Source organism: Galleria mellonella, unplaced genomic scaffold (assembly GCF_026898425.1).
Source record: "Galleria mellonella isolate WM207_F2 unplaced genomic scaffold, CSIRO_AGI_GalMel_v1 utg184, whole genome shotgun sequence".
Lineage (NCBI taxonomy): Eukaryota > Metazoa > Arthropoda > Insecta > Lepidoptera > Pyralidae > Galleria > Galleria mellonella.
Genome location: NW_026442025.1, coordinates 11,177,715 through 11,202,325, shown reverse-complemented (window position 1 = coordinate 11,202,325; position 24,611 = coordinate 11,177,715). Strand labels below are relative to the sequence as shown.

The 24,611-nt window shown below is 35.1% G+C and overlaps 2 protein-coding genes across 3 annotated transcripts; one reads left to right on the top strand and one right to left on the bottom strand.

The window, feature by feature from the left end:
• Nucleotides 1-55: 55 nt before the first annotated feature.
• Nucleotides 56-2,374, top strand: LOC128200459 (probable RNA-binding protein EIF1AD). The gene is made up of 2 exons (XM_052893927.1): nucleotides 56-393; nucleotides 1,978-2,374. Exons 1-2 carry the CDS (start codon nucleotides 271-273, stop codon nucleotides 2,359-2,361), a joined length of 507 nt encoding a protein of 168 aa, XP_052749887.1. The 5' UTR covers nucleotides 56-270; the 3' UTR covers nucleotides 2,362-2,374.
• A 1,995-nt stretch (nucleotides 2,375-4,369) lies between these two features.
• On the bottom strand, nucleotides 4,370-23,692 carry LOC113516425 (DNA polymerase subunit gamma-1, mitochondrial). Of its 2 annotated transcripts, none has more exons than XM_052893909.1 (17): nucleotides 23,352-23,692; nucleotides 22,503-22,698; nucleotides 21,642-21,796; nucleotides 19,622-19,821; nucleotides 18,820-18,968; nucleotides 18,195-18,408; nucleotides 17,217-17,740; nucleotides 16,070-16,291; nucleotides 15,105-15,341; nucleotides 14,230-14,396; nucleotides 12,334-12,457; nucleotides 10,050-10,230; nucleotides 9,364-9,536; nucleotides 7,695-7,830; nucleotides 6,271-6,439; nucleotides 4,996-5,112; nucleotides 4,370-4,627 (listed from the first exon to the last, which is right to left on the bottom strand). In XM_052893909.1, the coding sequence occupies exons 1-17, from the start codon at nucleotides 23,651-23,653 to the stop codon at nucleotides 4,426-4,428; spliced, it is 3,468 nt and encodes a 1,155-aa protein (XP_052749869.1). In that variant the 5' UTR covers nucleotides 23,654-23,692; the 3' UTR covers nucleotides 4,370-4,425. The 2 variants fall into 2 exon arrangements, with proteins under 2 accessions (XP_052749869.1, XP_052749870.1); XM_052893910.1 differs by having other exon boundaries at nucleotides 23,438-23,640.
• Nucleotides 23,693-24,611: the final 919 nt, after the last annotated feature.

Genomic DNA, 24,611 nt, shown 5'->3' with positions numbered 1-24,611 from the left:
TATCGAAAGTTAATATCGATATTTTTTCATATCGCTATATATTGAACACTCCTATTTTGTATCCGCTACTTTCATTAGTTTATCGGTGTTCGTCAAAGTGTCTATTTGTCGTCCGTCGGTTTTGTTGCTTTGATTGCACGTGTGATTTAAAGGAGACTTGAATAATAGAAAATTGTATTTAATTTATCCATCCACAAGCTGATTATAATAATTTATTTCCTATTTTAAACGTTTTGAAGATTTCATAGTGACTATAATAAAGAAATAAACATGTCTAGAGTAAATAAACGAAAGCATGTAATAAACGAAGCTATTTGGGATGACTACATACTTCCTAATGAAAATCAGAGCATAGTCAAAGTATTAAAAAGCAAAGGAAACAATTTACACCAGGTAAGGTATTATTCTTGTTATATTCATGTCATTTATTTATACTATATCTTGTTTTTAGTAAGTACATAGCATATAGTTTACCAGAGGGATGCAGTATTCCACTTTATTCTATTTGCGTTTCAACCGTAAAACAGTTTTGTTTGCATGGCTGTGTTTCGGTTTAGTGTGGGATATGGCAGTGAATTCACAGGGTACACAGGAATAACACCTTAGTTCTCAGAAATGACAACGCAATTGAGGGGTTATCTTGGAGAAACAGAATATTCTATTATGTCCATGGTACTGCTCATATCTATCACCTATACGGTTACCATTTTCCATCAGGTGGGCTGTCAGCTTATATGCCATTCTGAGTTGCATAAAAAAAATACTTAATCAAATTTAAAATATACTTATAAATTTAAACATATAAGTACTATTTTACTTATAGAATACAGAGGATGGCAAAACAAATTGACAGCATACCATCACCTATACAAAATATAATGCGTCATGTATATTTATTGAGTAAGAATGAATGGATATGCCGATAGGGGCCGCCCTAGATGAACACATGTCCACCAAATAGACTATGTGCTGAAGAGGAGCCAAATTAAAAGTACCCATAACCGGTAGCGTGTATGAAAAGATTGATGAATGTGGAAGAAGCAAAAGAGGTTTGTTTGAATCAAAGCATTTGGCGTTCCATTGTTTCTATCTATCCTAATAGGAGACAGGCATGACAGATATGTATGTTTGTATATTGCTCCTCATGCTTAAATGTTCCATTCTAAATCTTGAGTTTCATTTTCTCTTCTACCAAGTATCACATTTTAAACACAAAAAGTTCACAATTAACCTTAAAACACACATTAATCAAATGAGCATTTCACAATACAGCATTATTTAATTATTAATATAGCTGTAATAAATATTAATTCAATAATTGTTTTTATTGTCATTCAATCAATAATATTTCCCATCTGTAATTTCTACTCAGATTGTCCCGATTGTGTAATAAGTGTGCAATAAGTCTGTCAATAAATTTTTCATTGCATATCCATCAATTGTTTAAAATTGGTGCAATAAAATATTAAATAAATGAGAATTACATACAGACATATCTGTCATGCTTGTCTCCCATTAGGGTAAGCAGAAACAATGGTACACCAAATGCTTGGATTCAAGCAAACCTCTTTTGCTCATTCATCAACCTCTTCTTCTACACTCGTCAATCTATTCATAAATGCTTGTCCGTTACAGCTACATTTAATTTGGCCCTTCTTCAGCATGTTGCTCATTTGGTCAACATACATCCATCTAGGGGGCCCCCTACCTACAACTCTACTTACAGTCCTCAGGAATGGCAATACATGGTGAGGTATCATGGGAGAAGTAGTATAGTCTGTTATGTCCATGGTACTGTTTATGTCTATAGGCCACGGTTGCCACTTTTCATATGACCACAGTTTATTTCTGTCCACTCTATCATAAGCCTTTTCAAGCCCAATGTAGGTGTAGTTTTATTTTTAGGCTAAGGTTTTCTCTGCTATGTGTTTTATATATCAAATGAGAATTATATAAAAATAATTATACTTTTTCTAGGTTATTACACCAAATGGCGAAGAATTTTTAGTATCTATGCCTAATAAATTTCGCAAAAACATATGGGTGAAGAGAGGAAATTACATCCTTGTAGAACCAATATTGGAAGGGAATAAAGTGAAAGGAGAAATAGTGAAAATAATGAATAAGAAATCAATTAAATTTTATAAAGAAAGCAATGTGTGGCCAAAGGAATTTGATGAGCCCAAGAAAGTTGAGAACAATACAGATGATGATGAAATATTTGTAAATACTAATTGGAAAAAAGTACATGTATATGAGAGTGACAGTGACTCTAGTGAGGATAGTGACTCTAGTGATCATAGTGACTCTAGTGAAGAATGTGACTCTAGTGATAGTCAAAGTGGTAGAAGTAATAAATAAGATTGTTATTCAATATCAACCTTTTATTATTTCTGTTTACAGATCCCTATTTTTCTATTCCTAGACTTTTTATTAATTATATTAATTCTATTTCCTAGGCTTCACAATTCCCACAGCTCTATTGATAACTGTGCATTCATTTGTAACACATTGATTATAAATAAATTTAAACAATTAATAACTTTTATATACATAGAATAAAACATAAAAATTGAACTCATTCATATTTAAATAGCTTCTTTTTCTTTATTGTTATCCTGATTCATAAGGGCAAAGATATATGTTACATCATACACCTTATAATATTTTTTACATTAATTTATAACTTCATCTAATAACAGATTTTAGATTTTAAGAAGCCCCTGTTATGAGGTCAGTCCACTTTTAATTAAAATATTACATTACTAAGTACATTTATAGTCAAAAAGTAATAAAATAAAATAAAAACTAACTACTCTTTAAAATAATATAAGAATAGACATATCAGTAACCTGTTTAGACTAGATTTGGTTGAAAGTTATTGTAAAGTAGCACCAAAATAGTACCACTATTGATAGTATTTTGCAATAGATCTACAACTAAGAGCCACCTATTTTAAATCGGCATCTATTTCATCTGCCATTATGTATTCATAAATTCTCTTGATCAATTCCACAGATTGTACCTTTGCCCAGCCTTCAGTCTTTGTTATAAGTTTTGCTTGACCATCCTTTATAAATTCCAATGTTGACTGTTTGAGAGCTTTAGCAGAGTGCAAGTCAGCCAGTTGAAGTGTCTCTATGGCATTGTCCACTGTCAATTTCTTATGTAAAGCTTCCTCACACAGGCTCTTCAGTCGGCTCAGTTGATAGTAATCTGCGGCTGCCAGAAGCTTCTCAGAGTTTAGTCTCTGGAGTGATCATTATAAATTAGTTCAGTGGAAATATGGAAAACCAATAAAATTGACGAAAGCCTTTCAGATGAGATAACGCTTTATTTAAGGGCTCCATAACTGGAGCCCTTAAATAAAGCGTTATTTCATCTACTCTACTGACGTAGATTTAATGAAAATCTTTTGGAAGTATAGATGAATTACAAGGTACAGCTCTGTTAGTCATTAGTCATTTATTTAAATAACAATGTACATTGTGTCTGAAATAAGGGATAAACATACAAAAATCATTACATTAACTTGTTCCATCTGAAGGGCTTTTTTCAAAGGCCGCGCAGGTCTTAACATAAAAGAGAAATCGACTGCAAGCTAAACGAGTCAAAAAAATTTTATTTATGCATGGGTTAAATAAGAAATATTGGAATCTTTAAATATTTTTTTTTTAAAGTTGATTGAAATATTTACATGGCCATGGTTTAATTCTCTACTCTGATTTAACTTTTATCTTTCCTTTTTTAATTAGTAATTGAATATTATATACGATATATCGAAAATATGGATATTTTGAAACGATATATCGCATAATATCGATACAACAATTCGATATATCATATCGAAACAAATATCGATATATTTTTCAGATGACATCCCTTACATAAAACCAAATAGCTTTTTTTTTAATTGTATGCCTCCATCGGGGCTCCGATGATTTTGCCAACGTCAAAGTTGGAAGAAACACTACAATTGTATGTGTTGCGATTAGATTTCTTTGTAGGTGCTCGTTGAGTGTCTATGCCAGGGATTTTTCAGGAAGAATGGTGATGGTTATATAATATGATAGTTAAATGTTAAAGGAACATATTATAGTTTTATATTATTTGACCAAATAGCTTATATTCTTGACGGATATCAGAAAATGACAGATGATAAACAGTTGATTAAAAATTCATCTAAAATAGGACAGGCAAAGAACATGGCCTATACAGCCCCGTCATAAGTTATAATCGGTTCTTCGTAAAGTGAGGCAAAAATTATTTCTATGAGCCTGGATAAAAGTTTTTTTGTCCAATAAAGTTGACATGTAACGTGCCACCAACCATTTCTGTGCTTATTTTAATGCAATTATACAATTACAATGCTGCTGTATATTTATTTAGCTTTACTTAATATGTAAGTTAATAGAAACGAATTAATTATTTCAAATTATGTATTTCACACTTTTGAAGTACATCGAATATATTAAGCGACTCGCCATCTGGTATGTTGTAGCCTTTCTGTAAACCATGCGGGTTGGATGGCGTGGTGCAGCTGAGGTTGGACTCCTTTCTCAGTACTTGGTCTACCTCAACTGACGTAAAGAATGCCACCGATAGAGGAAGATCGTTTATACCCACTCTGAAAAGTCGCATACAATGAAAGAATAGAAATAATCAACACTTAATTTTAATCACATTTGAATAGACAAAAATCATTTTAAGCATTTTTTACCGTCCAATTAGTGATGTAATTTGGTGTTGATGATTCGAAACTTGGTGTTGCTGTTTCAAAAGTTGAATTTCAAAAATTGATACATTATACAAACAATTAGATTCTTAAACAATTACGGTTTAACAGTGCTTGTAAATAAGTCTACTTGAAAAAAATGATTTGAATTTAACTTTTTTCCGTGCTTAAACTTTAATTTCATAATCGAGAGGTTATCTCCAATATTACTTTCACATTATGTGATTATTGTTATCATTTTTTTAACAAAGTCTAATTACCGTTGTGAACAGAAGGCTCTAGTGAGTAGGTTTGTTATTTGTAGAGCCAATGCAGTCTCATATTTTAGGTCTTCGGGCACCAGGTATCTTACTTCATCATGGAAGCTCAGACAAAACCTAAAAAAGTAATTAACATTTAGCACCTTAATAATAGGTTTAATATATTTTTATTGGTGGGCGGGATAGTTAGTAACGGGATCTAACAGTTTTATTAATAATAATATACCCTATCAGGTCGACCTCGACGCGGTTCCCCTTGGAAAGTATCGTGATTAATTCTTGTTGAATTCATCACGGTGGGCCACCTGACGTATAGTTTTTATCCTCACCTGTAATCTCTCACCCGCCAGCGTACAGCAATAGCGCAAGTGGGGTTACTGTTCCGTTTGTATTTAAAAAAAAAATAGAAAAACATTTTTATGTATGGAATTGGATACACATCTGATAAAGAGAGAAGATAGAGAGAGAATCCATGAGGTATATGATTATGAGGCTTGCTGCCCAATTTAGACGCCAGTCTCCCACAACTGTGTATAGTTTTATATTTTTGTTGCCAATTAATGTATAATGTGGTTGTAGTGGAAAATATAGTCTTAAATTAAATTAAATGAGGATTACATACGGTGGATTTCGGGTATAACGACGATGAAGGGATCACTCTATTTTCGTCGTTATATCCGGAGGTCGTTATAGGCAAAGGTACACATGTATAGTTTTTTCTTCGCACAAATCAGCATTGTTTTCACCGTTTTCAATTTAGAAATGATTTCCGCCCTTTCTTTAACAGTGAATGTGCGTCGAGGCAGTCATGCTTATCCAAAAGTTTACTAAACTCAGTTGCTATTCAGTATATTACTTTGTAACTGAACCATAAACGTACACGCTTACCTACCTACGTAGCTGATATCTATAAACAATAGGTAAAGGTCTCCGCACTTGCTGACCATTTGTGTGGATGTAAAGAAAAGGTTAGAAATGTTTGTGAAAGAAAGAAATCTTGGTGTCTCTTTAGCGGCCAACTTTGGTCGCAATATCTGCATGGGATTTCTAGGAATTTAATACAAATTATTCATTAAAAACAGTCACAACACCCGAACTCGGCGTTACATCCAAAGTCGCTACAGCCACATGAATTTCGTACTCAAGTATGCTTTAAATTCAAGGGACTTAGATTTAAAGTCGCTATAGGCAAATGGTCGTTACAACCAAGGTCTTGAAAACGGAATCCACTGTAGATGAAAACATGATGTATGGATTGAGTGTCGGCTGGCGCACCTGGCCCGCGGCGCGAGGTGCGCGAGGCTGGCCAGCATGAGGTGCAGGAAGTCGGCGGCGGCGCTCTGCACGGCCCAGTTGAGGCGCGTGCCGGCCCAGCGCCCGCGGGCCTGCTCCAGCGCCCGCGACAGCCGCCCCCGCAGGAACGCCGTCGACGCCCACTCCGACTCTTCAACAGTCGACCATCATTTATTTATTTATTCTTTACTGCACACTTTATTTCTTTATTAAGGCCGGCAGCACGCCTGCAATGCCGTTAGTGTTGTGGGTGATCATGGGCGGCGGTAGTCACTTACCACCAGGTGAGTAAAGCAGTAAAAATTGAAAAAAAAAGCAGCGAGCTTAATGCAGTATAGAATTCTCTATCAGTTAACCGTTAGGTAAAAATAGAAAGCGTTTAAGGGCAACGGTAGCGAACACACATTACACAAAAAGATAAATTTACCTACTGATATAAATTGCCATAATAATATAATATCCTACAGAATAATATTATATAACAAACTGTACTGGAATCAATATCAATAGGAGCGCCCAGTAACTACGTGCGAACACGTAGACGACACTTATGTACATTAGTAGACGACATTCAAATGGCTGGGATGAAACTTTAATTTGTGGCGGGTTATGCGGTGGTGAAAATCAGCAGCAGGTATCAATCCGAACGATTCCTCAGAACACTCCACATGATAATTTCGATAGAAGATGATTTTCATAGTAGGAATAAGTTTTCTTACTCTGGCGAAAATGTAGCCAATGTATTGTTTGAAAGCAAGTTTTTCATCCAATACTATCCCTAGATACTTTACAGTTGGAGTGTTCTTAATAGTGTCATAGGAGCACGTGTTAGCATGGTATACCGGATTTTTACTAGGATTAAGAGCCATACACTTGTGTATCCTGGTGATCTATCATGAAATGAAATTCCGAAATTTCGGGCTCAATTTCGTGTTTTTGTTCGTATCAAAATCGACCCAGTAAATGGAGCTTAACATTTCGTTCATCATAAACCCTATTCTAATAGTCCAAAGGAACGATATTTTAACATTTTTAATAATTTTAAACAGCTTGTATTATGTAATTTTAACATCAAATTTCTATTTCGTTCGTCCCCGAAATTTCGGAAAATACTTCATGGTAGGCCCTCTGATGTCTAGATAGGAGAGCGGACTAGATGCTTTAGTTATGTAAAACATACACATGTCGTTAAATATATTAAAACAATGTACCTATTTATCTAAATTAAAATTATTTTATTCCATTGATCTTCCTGTAGTCTTTCTACTCAGTAATTCCAGTTCCTTATTCTATTACCTGCCAAATCTTATTTCATAGCATAACCGCTTAGCGGCAGAAATGCGAGACAGAAATACCCATACAAACATTTTGTACAGTCTTCCAGGTAACAATTGAATAGTACGCACCGGCTATTTCCTCCAGTTTGTTAAACATATCCGACTCGGTGCCGCCGACCCATCGCGGCCTCTCAAACATTTCCTCCACCTTCTTGCCGCTCAATTTCGCCAGCCTCATAGCTTGGTAACCAGTCATCTCTACTGTCTACAAAGTGAACGGAAATTTTATGTTTGGTTTATAAGTCACCTGTTACACTGATTATGTATTTATTCACCTGGTCCTCGAGCCAGGATCGAACCATCATTGATACATTGATTGATCGAGATTGGTAATATGGGGTTATATGGATTATATATCCAGAACACTGTGACAAACATTTAGACGAGTTTGTTTCTGAAATTTGATTAATCGAAAATTAAATCAAGAACCTCATTTACCCAAAGCACCTTACCACTACCGTGTACTCGCCGTGTGGTCCCGGCATAGAAAACGCCATCGTTTCCTTTCTCGCAGGTGTCGTAAGACGCGACTACGTGTATACCGAATCACTACATAGTATAAAGTCGCTGTCGCTGTCTGTCCGTCCCTATTTATGCTTAAATCTTTAAAACTGCACAACGGATTTTAAAGCGTTTTTTTTTCAAATAGATAGAGTGATTCAAGAGGAAGGTTTATATGTATAATACATGCATAATATTGTAGAGAAACACTGATAAAATCAGAGGTTTCTAATGTGATGTCGTAAATTAACACATTTTTTTGCGCTTACATTGCAAACGCTGGCTGAACCCCACGAGATAAATCAATATAATGTACTACATTATTTTACACCTTAAAATGATCAACAAAAAAGTCCGCAATGTTATATGTCTATCTCTTAAGGATAACCCACTATAACCATTTTTTAGCCTTTACATTTTACGGGAAAAAATGGCTTATTTACGAAGTGATTTTAAGTAATACAGCATTAATTTTTATTCAATTAAGTACCTTAAATAGATTGTCTATATAATATAGATCAATATGGCCCTTTACAGCATGTAATTTAAATGAATATTTCCAAAGATATTACAGATTTTAAATACAGGGGCGAAGTCGGGACGGGTCGCTAGTTTCATAATAATTGGTTAAACCTTTAAGGTGCTTACAGATAACAAACAAAATAACAAACTTACTTTTACAATTATAATATTAGAAAGGATTTTTTATACTAACTTTTTTTTAACTTAGCACATTAAGTGAAACCCACAGAAAGGAAGGGCTGACCGATTCTATGCCGTTTATTGTTATATTATTGTCATTGTACCGACATAGAAAAGGCCACCTCTACCTTTCCCACAGGTATTGTAAGAGGTGACTAAGGAAACATAAAATTCGAGGGATGGGGCAACAGCGTCTCTCTTAAAACATCTCAAAACTTACTGCAGTTACCAATCCGCCTGCAAAGCATGGCAACTATTGGTAAAACCCATCAAGGGGGAAGCTTATGTTCTACCATCATATAAGCGTTTAACTTTCCAATATTAAGTGAATAAAAGTCTTGGCAAATCTATTTAATGGATTTTCAGAAAACTCCAAACTGCCATGGGCGTAACAGTATACTCTGTCATGTACATGGTACTGCTCATGTCTATAGGTGACGATTACCACTTTCCATCAGGTGAGCCTTCGGCTTGTTTGGCATTCTAAGTTGCTAAAAAAAATATCGTAACTACATTTCTCAATTGTCCAACTAACCTCGTTTCCTACATCTTCGTCCATGAAGCCTTCCATATACTTCTTCTTTAGCGTGTAAACCCTGCGTCCCTTGGTCGTTGTGAACATCTTAGCCGCCTTACTCTTAGCTTCAGATATCGTCATAGTTGGGTTGAACTGCTTCAATAGTCGTTCGGCAAAGTTCTGGCCAGCACCTTTTTTTTATATTATGAATGAATGAAAACTCTTTATTGTCCATTAAAAAGCAACGTGGACAAAATAAAAATCAGTATAATGGTAATAAAAAAATAAAAAAAATTAATACACCTGATTTTTTTTTATGCAACTTAGAATGGCAAACAAGCTGACGGCCCACCTGATGGAAAGTGGTAACCCTCACCTATAGACATGAGCAGTACCATGGACACAAGAGAGTATACTGTTTTGTCCATGATACCCCCATGCGTTGCCATTCCTGAGGACTCAGGTGTTATTCCTCTGTACCCAGTAAATTCACGCCATATCCCACCCTTCAAACCGAAACACAGCCATGCAAACACAGCTGCTTCACGGTTGAAACACGAATGGGACAGAGGTACTCAAGCAATCGACTTATGTACGAAGTCTCCCTCTGGTATTCAGCAAGACGGTTTCCAGGGGGGACCACATGGAGGATCTGACTGGGTATCTCAGCCTATGAGTAGTGAAGGAAGGCCGCTGGCACTGACCGTATATGCGGGCGTAGTTGATGACCTTGGCGTGGTCGCGCGACACGGCGGCGGCGGCGGCGGTGAGCGAGTGCAGGTCGGTGCGGCGCTGCTTGTCGCCCGCCAGCACGGCCCACGAGAACGCGCTGCCGCCCGCCAGCCGCAGCCGGCTGTCGCCCAGCAGCGCCGCGATCCACAGCTCCTGTCGGCTCACACACAACCACATCTCTCATCTCCTGTCACTCTCAATCGCCATTTTTTCATAATCATCATCGCATAATACATTATATGTCCACTGGTGAACATTCCCCCCCCCCCCTTCTTCAACCATAGACTGCCATAAGGAACGGTCCTGCCACCTGCATTCAAAGATTTCCTGCAATGCATTTGAGGTTATCATCTTATCAAGTGGGGGGAGAGGGGGGGTTGTCCTATACTACGTTTGTGGGTCGCCACTCAAGAACCTTTTTTCCCCATCGATTGTCGATTCTTTGAGCTATATAACCAGCCTATTACCACTTTAGAATGCTTATCCTTCTATATTGGGACCCTTTTTTATTGGGATGAAAATGGCAACCCCGCCTTCGCTATCGGTATACACTAACAGTGCATTAGTAAGTGATAATAGGTAAAAACTGCATAGGATTTAAACAAGGTTTTCCAGTCGTCTGAATTTTGCAATCAATAGAATTCACTTCCATGTTAGTCCCATATTAATTTAGCGAGGATAGAAACTGTCATATTTTTGACCGAGCAAAAAACTGTTTGCTGCGAAACAAAATCTTTTTTATGACACTTAGAAGGAAAACAAGATGACGACCCATCTGACGAAAAATGCTGAAGCGCAATCGAAACTGCTTGTTGCGATTGCAAAACAAAATCCACATGTACATTATTTAGAATTCTAAATTCAAATATTTATTACATACTAGCTGACCCGGCGAACTTCGTACCGCCTAACAGTCGATTCTTTAATTTTTTAGTTTTTTTAATACTTATTCCGCTATTTGGGACACTGGGTCAGCTAGTAAGATAAAAGAAGAAAAAAGAAAGTTAACCCTTCATGCATGATTTTTTTTATTGGTGAAATAAATCAAGGTGATATAATTCATGTTTAAAATTAAAGGAAAAATAAAAAAATAAATTTAACAGCTTTGATTTTTTTTCTGCAATGGACATTAAAAAGGTGTCCAGACACGAGCAACTTAAAGTGAAATTGTTCTTTTATATAATTTTTGGGCATTCAATGTTACGATGGAAATTTCCACCAGTATACAAAGAGTTAATAAGTCAACAATTACAATATGTCAAAAAATAAAAATTATAAAACACCTAAAATTCTTTTAATAGTCAATAAAAAATTACAATGAAAATTACAATTTCACATTTTTTATTATGACACCTACTTATTATATTTCATATTATTTTTACTTATTCTAAATTAAGTTTTATTTTTATTGTAGTACTTTATGATACACGATATTTTTTGTTTGACTACCTGGCGCGTAAACAAACAGAGCAGATGGTTTTCCAACAATACTAACGTCACTCAATTGTTTTGCCTTCCCGGAACCTATCCACCAACACTTGAACTCTATGATATGGTATTAAAATTCAAATTGACTTAACATTACGAATCGTTTGTATGGGAGTATACTCGTAGAAAAGTGCTGTTTTTAAACTTTTTCAGACAAATTTTTAATTTTTCTTTCCGTAAGAACCATCCTTCAAGGAATACTTTAAAAAAAGGGGAGAGGGAGGGAGACTACAAAAATCGATTGCTTGGGTACCTCTGTTCCATTCGTATTTCTACCGTGAAGCAGTTGTGTTTGCATGGCTGTGTTTCGGTTTGAAGGGTGGGATATGGGGAATTTACAGGGTACAGAGGAATAACACCTGTCCTCAGGAAAGGCAACGCATGGGGGGTATCATGGGCGTAACAGTATAATCTGTTATGTCCATGGTACTACTCATGTCTATAGGCGACGGTTACCACTTTCCATCAGGTGGACCGTCAGCTTTGCCATTCTAAGTAGTATAAAAAAAAAGAATTAACGAAATCGGTTCGGCTATTCTCGAGATTTACGCTTAAGAACACATTCAGCGATTCATTTTTATATATTATGATTATTCATGCCCGCTAAGCGTGGCAACTACTGGCGTAATCTGTCAAGATAGAGGCCTATGTTCAGCAGTGAACAGTTAACGGCAGATATGATGATGATGATGATGATGATAATGATTCACGATTGAAGTCGCTTTTTTACACAACAAAATGCAATTGTATACTATATAGTGACATTACCTGTGAATCGACGTCAGCCCCAACGAACTTATATCCGGGCGGCGCTTGCACCATAGCACGTAATTCTGAGCCAATTCGTTCGCTCTGAGCATTGCTCGCAGTCATCCATGTGGGCTCACTCGCGCTACAAACAAAACTTACAATCTAAATTCATGCCAGATTATGAGCGGAATAGATGGACAAAATTATGTTAATCAAACCTGGCCATGTGGTCTCCCTCCTTTTACCGTAGGTATCGTATGAGGCAACTAAGAGAACCTAATATTCGATGGGCAGCAGCGTATTTCTTAAAACGTCACTAAGCCTAATTGCAGTTGCCAACCCGCCTGCTAAGCGTAGCAACCAATGGTAAAACTCCCCAAGGGGGAGGCTTATGTTCAGCAATAGATAGTTAAAGATTAATATAAAATATGAATCAAATGTCTTTACAAAAAATGTTCAAATACGGCTAACAAACGCCTTGTTAGCCGTATTTGAACACAGTACAAGCTTTATTCGGTTATGGGCCCAGAAAGCTAGGTTTTTATACTACTATGCTGACAAACAAGCATAACATCTGTCTGATGATAAATGGGGTTAACGTAGCCTATGAACACCAGTAACACCAGGGACGTAACGAGCGCGTTGCCGACCCTTAAGAAATCTTAATATGCCCTTTTCGAAAAACCCTTTGCTAGTCTCTAAGAAAAGTTTCGGCAGGAAAATCATTTCATAACCTGAAAAATCAATTCGCGGGAGGAACCATTCTAGTTCTAAGGTGTGAGGATGGATTCCCTGCCGATGGCGCAGGGTGCGATGATGAAAGCTGGAGATATATATATATATATATATATATATATATATATATATATATATATATAAATATAAATATAAAAAACATACTTCAAATCTTTTGAATTTCTATAGAAAAATAAAATTGAATATTGTCATTCTTTTCTATATACAATATATATATTTAACAATTTAGTTGAATATTTTAATTACTCATTTCCCATAACTGGTGACCCCGCAAAAACGCATACTACAATGGCATCGTCTGACAACAACGACGAAGTATTTAGAGTGGGAATACGAGTTCTGCCATTTTGGCAAGAGGAACCTGAAATATGGTTTGCTCAGGTTGAAGGTCAATTCGCCGTCTTAAATATAACAGCAGATGCAACGAAGTTTAACTACGTTATTGGACAACTTGACCACCAATGTTCAAAAGAAGTAAAGGACATTATAATTTCACCACTGCCGACGGAAAAGTATGAAAAATTGAAAACCGAACTCATCAAACGTCTAAGTACCTCACGCGAGAAGCAGGCAAAACAACTAGCATATTTTTTGTTTATAACACATGGGTTAAACGAGCATTCGGCTCACCAGATGGTAAAAGACTACCACCACCCATGATCACCCGCAACGCCAGAGGTATTGCAGGTGTGCTGCTGATTCCTAAAAAGAAATATGATCTTTTTTTTAAGACTATGATGTCGTATGAATTCAGATATACTGCTGCTGGAAGTTGATTCCAAAGAGGGATTGTACATAGAAGAATGTGCCTTGAAAAACGTATGATGGAGGCCCGTCACTCATCCAGATGGTTGGGATGGAACTTTAGTTATATCAAAAAGTTCTTCAGAATAAAATATAAGTGGTAGAAGATGCAAAGCGAAGCAAAGGCTTGCTTTAAAGTAATAAGCTCGATACTGCCTCTTAACCTGGGATCGTCAACAATTCTTACATCACATCTCTGGACCACATTAAGAGAACTAAGCTGGTATCCAGGAGCTCTAGCCCACAAGTAAAAACAGTACTCCATATGAGGTCGGACTTGTAACTTATCTAATAGTAATCTGTGTCCGGGTGTATATGTATATAATGTTTAGTGAGATTAATTAAATTAGTCACCGTCTGGTAAGCGTGCCGGCGACGACCACCTGCGGCAAGATGGCGCCGTAGCGATAGTCGGCAGCCGACTGCGGTCGTAGTTCGCGCGGCAACCACACTACCTGCTGGCCCATGATGCGCTCGCGGTTGTTGCGCCAGTACGACATCATGCGTCCGAAGGTCAACACCTGCGGAGAGGATTAATAATAACAGTCTAAAACTCTGATATAATGGCGTTTGACATTGCCAGCTACAAATTATAGAAAAAAAAAAACACAGAGCAAATGAAGATCTGCGGACGAATATTTATTTATTTCAATATTATATCTGGAATCAAGAGCTTATATCTAGAATAATAAAAAATATTATTTTTACACCATACATTAGCCAATTACAGATTCCCAATTTGTATACCAAACAATATTATGCTTATTTTTGGAGGATATAGCAATAATTTTCTACGTATCACATCGTTTCGGTCGTATATATATTTATGCGAGCAGTCAACGCGGATTGTTCGACGAGTGTGGCAGATTATATAAAAACTAAACAATGCAGCGTTACCGATCTTCCGCCGACCAAAGTACGACGCACGGAGGATCGAACAAACGTAAAACAAAAAAGTGCTAAATGACTTCATCCTCATCATTTTATCATTCATTGATACTTCACCATAATACATCATTAGTATTAGCGGTCACTGATTTAGTCAAAAATGCCCATGGTATTCCTCCACAATAAATAGACAAAAATTACAAGAAATAGAATTGCTTCCATTTTCTGTAAATCCACTTTCCATTCGCCAGACCTAAGACTTATTTGAAATGACATTCGAACTCCACCATTAATTAAATTTAAGTTATAAAACAATGATATGTGTTAAATCATTATTTTACCTTTTCAGCTTCATTCCCCTGTGCAGTGAGTACATTCTGACTGAACATTTCTAGGAAGTCCCTCGCTAATGGGTTGCCAACTTTGTATTTGGGCCCATCTTTGTGTGGCAACCTCAGAAAGTGGCAACACCCTTGCAACTGTATCCCACACCATAGTCCTAGCCCGTGGTATTGGTTAGCGGCTGCTTGCTCGTCCGCTTTCTTTCTAGCATAGTAAGCACGCCTGCCTAAGTCTTCCTGAAATAGTAATTACTGTTATGTTCTAGTCTTTTTTTATGCAATTTGGCAGACAATCCAGCAGCCCACCTGATGAAAAATATTGCCTAGATATGAACATTCAAGTTTGCATTAAAATGTATGCGTGATATAGTCATTACTATATAGATAACAAAGTATTTTTTTACTGTTTCAGCCATTAACTGTCCTCTGCTGAACAAAGCCTTCACCCTAAGGGGAGTTTTGCCAGTAGTTGCCACGCTTGGCAGGTAATTTGGCAACCGCAGTTAAACTTTTAGAGATGTTTTAAGAATGACGCTGCTGCCCATCCCTATGCCATAAGCTCCTTTAGTCGTCTCTTACGACACCCACGGGAAAAGAAGGGGTGGTCCATTCTATGACGGGACCTACACGGCTTATAACAATGTATATGGAGGGAAAATGATTGTTAGTAATGTGGACTACCAGTCTCAATGCCAGCAATATAGGTCAGGTCGACTTTTACATGGTTCCCCTTGGAAATCATCGTGCTAAATCCTTGGTGTATTCATCACGAAGGGCTAACTGACCTGCCTTTGCATCTTCACCTATCACCCCTCATTAGTGCCCCATCAATGTACACCGTTAGCGGAGGCGGGGTAACCATTCCATTTCTATCTATTAAAAAAATATTATGCACAGGCACCAGTGTCCTAACACAAGGTACGGTACACTGTATTGTGATGGTGATATTATGGTGAAATACGTACTTCAACAGTTTTTGGTAGCAAATATACATCGGTTCCAACGTCGCTCTCCTTACAGAACACCATAGGACATGCGGCTAATAACTCCTCAAGAGGTAATGGTGTTTCTTCATCCTCAATCTCGCCATGTGTTCTACTGAATGGTACTAAGAAACCCCACCCTTCCGACTTGATATAGTGGAGGGGATAGCCTTCCCAGGACAGTCGTAGGAGTTTGGGAGTAATCTGTAAAATAATGTAAATTTCATTTGTAACAGTTTCTTAAGCACATTTTATATTTTAATATAATAACTACCGGTTTAACTAACTTGTAATATGGTCGAGAAAACGCTACTAGTTTTTGAAGTAAACGCTTACAGTTCGCGCTTAGCTTAGTTTAGGTGCGCAATCTAGCTCACATTTTTATCACAGTCGCTCAAGATTAAGGATCCCAAGTGGTCTCGAAACTAGTCGAGCATTTTTGAACAAATTACACGTAAGTTTAACCGGTGTTTATTACATTAAAATGCATTTTTTTTTAAGCTTTGATTTCGTAACTTCATGCCTCTTGTCGCTTCAGTAGGGCGATAGATGCATGAGAGGACAATATGTATTCATGCGCAGTTTAATCTAGTTTATGAGTTTACCTATAGATTAATATTTATTTAGGCAAAATTTGTAAAAAGTAGAGATTGTGAGTGTTTCGTAGATATTTGCAGATATGTTTAAACATAAACAATTGCAAATACATTTTTCTGTCTCCAGTAAGTTTAGGCATTAATCAATTAGCAAAACTTCTAAATGGAGTGATAACTTAAAATATAGAAACACCAATAGTGCTGTTAAAGTCTACATATGACGGTAACCATATTCTATTAGGTAGACCGTCAGGTTGATCGCTATTCTAAGTATCTTTAAAAAAAAAAAAAACAATGGAAATTCGGAAGGTCTTTATTCAGCAAATTGGCTGAAATAATAATGGCGGGACAAAGACACGGAATTCTCATTTTTGCATTTCTTTACCATAGGCGTATTATTAAAGATTGAGTGGGCTGGGGAGAGGTGTGTTTATTCCAAAATCAAGGACGCACTATTATTGGCAAAAACATGTCTAAAAATATAAAAATATTCAGAAGTAGGCCAATGTACTTTACTTTTACAATAATATTACCTGCATACTAGTGGTAATATTGTGAGCGCCGGGCGACCACCCCGGGCTACCCGGTTTACTGCATAACTTTCTGTACCATGCGGGATACCCCGCCAGGTACGGCCTCTTCACTGGCAATAATGACTCCAATTCATACAAGTATTCAAACTTTTTACTTAAATTCACCAAATCTTTTGTCTCTGGTTCGGCAATTTCGTCAACAGAATCTATATATTCGTCGTTTAACATTTCAAATTCCTTATTTTTTAATTTTTCCGTTTTACTGGCCAGTTCTATTTCGGAACTATTAGTTGTTATATTTGTTTTCTTTGTCGTTGATTTCTTCAATTTCAAAGTTTGGGTTGACCAATCCTGGTCCCACATCCAGATATCTTTTTTGTAGGCCTCATTTTTCATTAGTTGACAAGCCTCGTCTGCTTTGCGGGACAGTAATTGTCGAGATTCTAATTTCAAATCTTCAAATACAGTTTCCGCCGAATCTATGTATTGTAGCCAGTTCGAATTCACTGGTAAATATGCGGAGCCTGTAATCATACGCATTTTTTATTGGTTTGTATAGTTATTTATTACTATGTATGTACAACAAGTGGTATATAATTTAATGAGGGTATGTATGATTAATATACTATTAGTAAATATTTTTTAAATGATCATCAAATCTCAAGCAAAATCAATTGAAAATTTTGATCTCCTAACTTTGGTATAATCATCATCATCATCATATCAGCCGGTAGTTGAAGATATAACTCCCTCTATGGGCGGACTTTGTCAGCAGTTGTTGCATTTGGCAGACCATATAATACTTGTATTGATTTTAAACTTTTGCGTTGTTTACACATATTTTAAATTCACAATCTAAACTTAATGCGATGCTAAGTCGAAACAAAACAAACGTCGAAATATCGACAATAAAATTCAGTAGATACTATTTACCTATAATAATCCGGCTCGGAGGATCACAAACCTAAATCGACTTACCTAGCTCTAACATGCCAGCTAGTGTTACAGGGTGTGGAAAGCGTTCAAGGAACAGGGGCAACAGTTCCCTCAGTACGTCGTGAGTGGCTATCACGTCACGCGCGCAGTACAACATCAGCTCTTGGAAATTATCGTGTACATCTTGCATATTACCTTCCGTGAACACGTCACGGCTCTGTTTATCTACGAGAGTGCCACAGTACAACTGATGGACCTGTAGAAAATAATAGAAATAATTATGTGGTCTTATATAAAATATATGACTAGATTGTAAGTTTGTTTATTTGTTCGTTAAACCAATCGTCATGAAATTAATCAAAGATTTTTTTTTATCAATACCGCTCAGACAAATGCAGTAATGGGTAAATCTAGTTATTTATATATAGAAGACAGTTGTGATATGTATGTAACACCTCCTGTTTTGTAAAAATCAATGCCTTTCTACCTATTAATTGATAGATAGAACTATCTTTAAGTTAAATCTATTGCAAAGTAGGCGGAGAGAACAAAATGCTAAAGATCAATTTGATAGTTCTATAGATACTTAACCCTCCTTTCCTGTATACCTGATCATCACAGGTTTTGAATCAAATTTTGAAAAAAATTCAAAAAAATTGAATATTACCTCACTAAGATTATTCAAGGAACTAATCTCCTTCCAGTCATCATCACTGGGGTGAGGTTCTTTGTTCTTAGCCTTTAAAACAGTCCGTTGGTAGCTGGTGACACCGCTAACACATGTATGCATGGACATTGTATCCATAAACCGTAGACCTGCATCAAGTTTATTATGATTAGAAATGAGGATTCACAAGTCTATTGTAAGCAATATATATACTCTTATCTGGTTGTATTCCACATGGTTTTCATAGAAACCAAATATAGTTCTTGGTAAATTAATCATGTTAAATTTAATAGGACTTAATCAATGAGCCAAATGAAGTAAACAACCAGATAGATTTATTAAGGCTTTTCCTTTTTTTTATACCACAAAGGTGACAAACAAGCATACAGCCCTTCTGATGATAAATTATCATTATTTATATATTTATTATTATTATTATGGACAAGTGCCCCATCAGATATGCCATGAATTAAGGCTGTATTATTTTCCTGATAGCCTCGCATAAAAATGTAACTATATGTTGTCTGTAAGAAATTGCCCTGGCGATAAGACCACCTTTTGTACCTTTATGTATATATTTTAATCTGTAATTTATGCTACTTTATTTCACTTGATTTGTTTATATGTCATTATATATTTTTATGTTTCTGGTGCAATAAAGAGTTAAATAACTCAGGCAACAATCACGGCCCGACTTTATCCTCATCTATCATCCTTCATTAGTACCCGGTCAGCGTAAACCAATAGCACAAGTGGAGTTACTATTCCATTTTCATGCATTAAAAATAAACCCAGTGGATACCTGTTTTATTCAACCAATACTGTTCCTTAATTTTCGCTCTGTCAAATGATACATTATGCCCAACAATTATTCTGGGCCTGTTTAGGTCGCCACATGGTTGCATTCCATCTGTTTCTAGAGGTATCAGATCTTCATAATTGACATTTTCATACTGTTGATGTGGCTCTCCATTAGCTACAGGTTCACTGACCCAACTATACCTATAATTTTACAATTGTTATAATTACAGTTTCATAAATTGATCCAACTATTGATCCTGTATATTAGATAATATAATATTACATTCATCAAACATATAAAATATGTCAAAACAGTGAATGTTTAAAATCCGACAATACAAATCTAGGCTCAGATTTGCGTTACAGCCGCTTAAGACTAAGGGTTCAAAATGGTCTCAAAACTAGTTGAACTTTCTCAACCATTACACATAAATTAAACTGATAGTAATTATATTAAAATACAAATAATTATTGTCATACATATGAAAGTGGATGAAGCAAAACATGTAGACTTTTGCACTTGGTTCATGTTGGATCACCCTATAATATGTGGATCTGGGATATATGTAGACAGAATGGTCGGCAACGTGCGCGTAATACCTCTGGTATTGCAGGCGTTTATAGGCTACGGTAACCGCTTACCATCAGGTTGGCCGTATGCTTGTTTGCCACCTCAGTGGTATAAAAAAAAAGAATAATTTTATACTTCATGTTTTTTAAATGGATGAAGATGAAATGATGCACTCACCTATTCTAATGATGTACAATGACAAGACACTAATAGAGGATGAAATGATGAGAATGAAGGATAGTCAGTAGTAGCAAATTTACTACTGCAGTTTTCAGGCAGATCATGCGAAGGTCACTTTGACAAGGTATATTGCTGGCAATGAGGAGTAATATAGTCATTACTGTCTACATTACTGGCCGTGTGGTTCTGGCATAGAATAGGTTATTTTATCCTTTCCTGTGGATGTTGTAAAAGTACGACTAAGGGAGGATGAGAAACAGGGAGCAGTGTTCCTCTTAAAACACCATTAAAACTTAAGTGTGGTTGCCAATCCACCTGCCAAGTATGGCAACTACTGGCAAACCCACCCAATAGGGAGGCTTCTGTTTAGCAGTGGACAGTTAAAGTCTGATATGATGATGATGATGATACCCATTACTATAATTCCTTCCCCACATAGATAGATAGATAGATAGATCGTTTATTTGTTTGTTACTAATCACACACAACATGTACATAAGAATAGATAATACATAAAACAACATAAGATTTATAATTGTGTTATTATGTGTTATCTGCAGCAATACAAAAAGGTCGAAGCTCAGCGTGTAACATTGTTCAAGGAACAAAACACTGATTTTCAGCTTTAACCCAATTGAGGGTACGTGAAAATAATAAATAAAATAAATATAAAATAAAAAGAGTAATATTTTTGGTGATTGTCTGTGCAGTGTGTGTATAATAAAAATAATGTAAATAGTTCAGAGTATAATTTGATATAATTTTAACTGAGTGGTAAGGATAAAGCGAAAAAAAAAGATTAAAAAATATTAAAAATCATTACATGAGTTTGCAACCGCTAGCCAAGAAATTTCTGTGGAATGCCTAAAATTTGTTTTTTTAATAAGTATTCTTTATGATGTTTTTTAAAACTTTGTACGGTAGTCAGATGCCTAAATGGTGGCGGGATGTTGTTCCAACATTTTGTTGCTTGGTAGCAGAAGCTGCCAGTAAATGCCACAGTTCTGTGTGCTTGAAATGATAATTTCGAACAAATGAATCTGTATCCATACATACGTGAAGAGAAATTTAGTTTTTTAAAGAGATAAACTGGCTGTTCACTTTTTATTACATCAAACAATAGACTAGCCAGATGTAACTGTCTTCGCGATTCCATATTCAAAATTGAAGCATTGTTTAAATAGGGACTAATCATACACATACTTTCATGTTGACAACCTTAGTTAGGTAATAATTTAAAGTACTGACTTTTGTGCCAATGATAACTTACCATGAGTCACATGATACTGCACAGGCTAGGGTGGGTCTATTTCCTGATGACATAAGTACCTCAACATCAAATACCATGGCATCATCAAGTGGACAGGGTACAGGTACTGCTGTGTTGCCATTATATTTGCACCACCCTGATCTCTTAGACCATATCTATGACAAATACCATAGTAATTTGTTTGAAGTCTGTATATTTTGATAATTAAGTAAATACTAATAATAACTAGTGATCCACTCTAGGTCTAAATGGGCAGGCAAAATATAAAAATAAATTTGTATTTTATATTAGCTTTAATAGGCACATTTTTATTACTTTGGATATTACATTACATTATTATGATTTATGTAGAAATCTTAATTTTTTTTAATTAATATATAACCTATATTGTGAGTGGTTTTTGAGTCGATCCATTAAAAATAAAGAAAAAAAAAATCTCTTCTTTACAATATTAGTGTAGATAAAGTTGTAATTGTTGAAACTGAATGTTGAAAAAAAAAGAATGCTTAATTTTTTTTTCATACAAATTTTAATTTTGTTCTTTACTTTTAACTTGTCAATTAATCTATACCATTTGTACCTCACTTTTTCTGCTATGCTTTTTTATTGCCTTCTCTCTACCATAAATTTTTAAGATTTTAATCTAATGGTATTAAAAATGGTAAAAAACCCTTTTCAGTGGCTTAGCAGACAATTCACAGACGCAGTGGCATTTTTGCAGGGGAGCCTCCCAGTTCATCTGTTACTCTCCTTTTACCATTTTAGTGTAAAAGGAAAAATGTGTGATATACACAACAGATTTCCATATCAGTCTGTATTTCATAATTATATTTCTTTTCAAGTTGCATATAAAGTTATTACCTTTGGCAATGGTGGCAATGTACTGGTTGCCAGATTCTTCAGCAAACTCCTGTATGGTGAGCTTTGCTTTTCACCTATATTATAAAAATGCTCCACAACATCTTTTCCTTCTAGTTTTGGCAATTTTAATTTTACATCCGGTAAATAGTCTTGTTCTTTATAATTAATTCCATGTTTCAGAAGATTTTCTTGGCAACTGTAATATTTCATTAAATATTTCAAACCCAGGAGAAAAACTAACTTTAGTTATGAAAATTAAAAATAAACAGACAAGAACAGGAGGGAGGCAATTGAAATGAATCAACAAAATCAGTTATTAAAAATTTCTCAATCTATTATAAAAAAAATCCTAATCCTAAATTAGAAGAAGAAACATAATATCCTGCAATTTCCTAATTTTAGATATGATTCCTGTGTGTATCACAGGTGCGCTTAATTAAAAAACATCTATCCAATCTATAACATTTTATGATATTAAGTAAAAAGATTTTATTTTATAAATAATATTTCATAGTAGTAATATACTTAATAAACTTATGAGTTTATTAAGAGTCATCTACTGTTTTCTGTTTTACTTAATATATTTTTAATATATTTTTTGTATGGAAATATTTTGACCCAAATTTTCCATTTTTCCATGTGATTTTTTAAATATTTTCTTTCATACAAACCTTATACTGACAAACACGACAAAAAGAAATTAGCTACATATGAGTAATCATTTTAAAGTGATGGGAAATTATATATTTTCGGTAAAAGATTTTTATTTATATAGATTATCTCTTAGGACCAACGTGACTACGATAAAAAATAGTCTATGAATATAAGGAAGCAAAGAACATTAAGTACCTTTTTATTATCTTTGGATCTATAACGGGACTACAATTTTTAAATAACTGTTCGTAGATATTTCTAGAAATCATCTGAATATTTACTTCATTAACTCTAAATTCTGTTGATGTTGTTTCACTCTTGGATTCATAAACTTCCTCATTTTTGAGGTTATCTACAATATCAGCTTTCTTTTTTCTTATGATCTTTACTTCACTAGTAGGAAATGTATAACAATAACATCTACGACATTCAGATAAATTCCCTATTAAAGGTTTTCTGAAGTTCTTTTCAAGAAAACAAAATTTCGCGCTATTCATAACTGGAGGAATTGACAGTTATATTTATATTAACGTTCAGAAATTTCAGTTTTCATTGAACATCTGAAACTATTGTTCAGAACCCATATGTAGATTACGCATTTATATTTTTTTTTGTCCATAACATTAAATTCTAAAATAAACCTACTTAGAAACCATACAAAAACCATATCATTTATTTTTAACACTCTGTTCAAAAATAAAATAATAAATTACACACACACATTGTATACTCGGGAATGAGGTTTTTTTTCTGAGACGTTACCTCTATCTTTTAAATTAAAATTTAATTTGGATCCACAGCGTATTTTTTATTCAAATTGGTCCTTGCCAATATGAATTAATTTTCTAATAAATTTAAGTCAAAAATATTATAATTCTAGTTTGTAATATTCCATAAAATAATAATTTCCCAAGATTATCAAATTGAAATATTGACAATTTTTTGGTATTGGTTCTTAATAAAATAACGTTATACTTACAGCGTGTATTACAAAAATATTTCGTATGGAAATGAACTCGGCTCAACAACCTTAAATAGCTCTTCAGAATCGGCATCAATGTCGTATGTCGTCCATAAGAGATCTTTACAGCAGAATTTTTGTTTTTGAACGATATTTTTTTTTTTTTATAATCACTAAGTTTTTATTATGTATTTTATTAGACAGTCACACAAAATCAGATTCAGTTGTTTTGAATTAATATTTGTCGTTTACATAGAAATAGTACATTACCTATTTGATTTACAATACTATATCTATTATACTTACTTCACTTTTTAATACATAGGTTCTTCTTATTTTTTCTTTATGGACGTAATTTTTTTAATAACTAACGATATATAGAGGTGAAATGGAATATGATAAAAGTTTCTAGTTTTATCTACTTGCCTGTCATACATATCAAACAATTTTTATGTCATCAGATAATGCCGCTTCATGAAAAGAATTCAATGAAC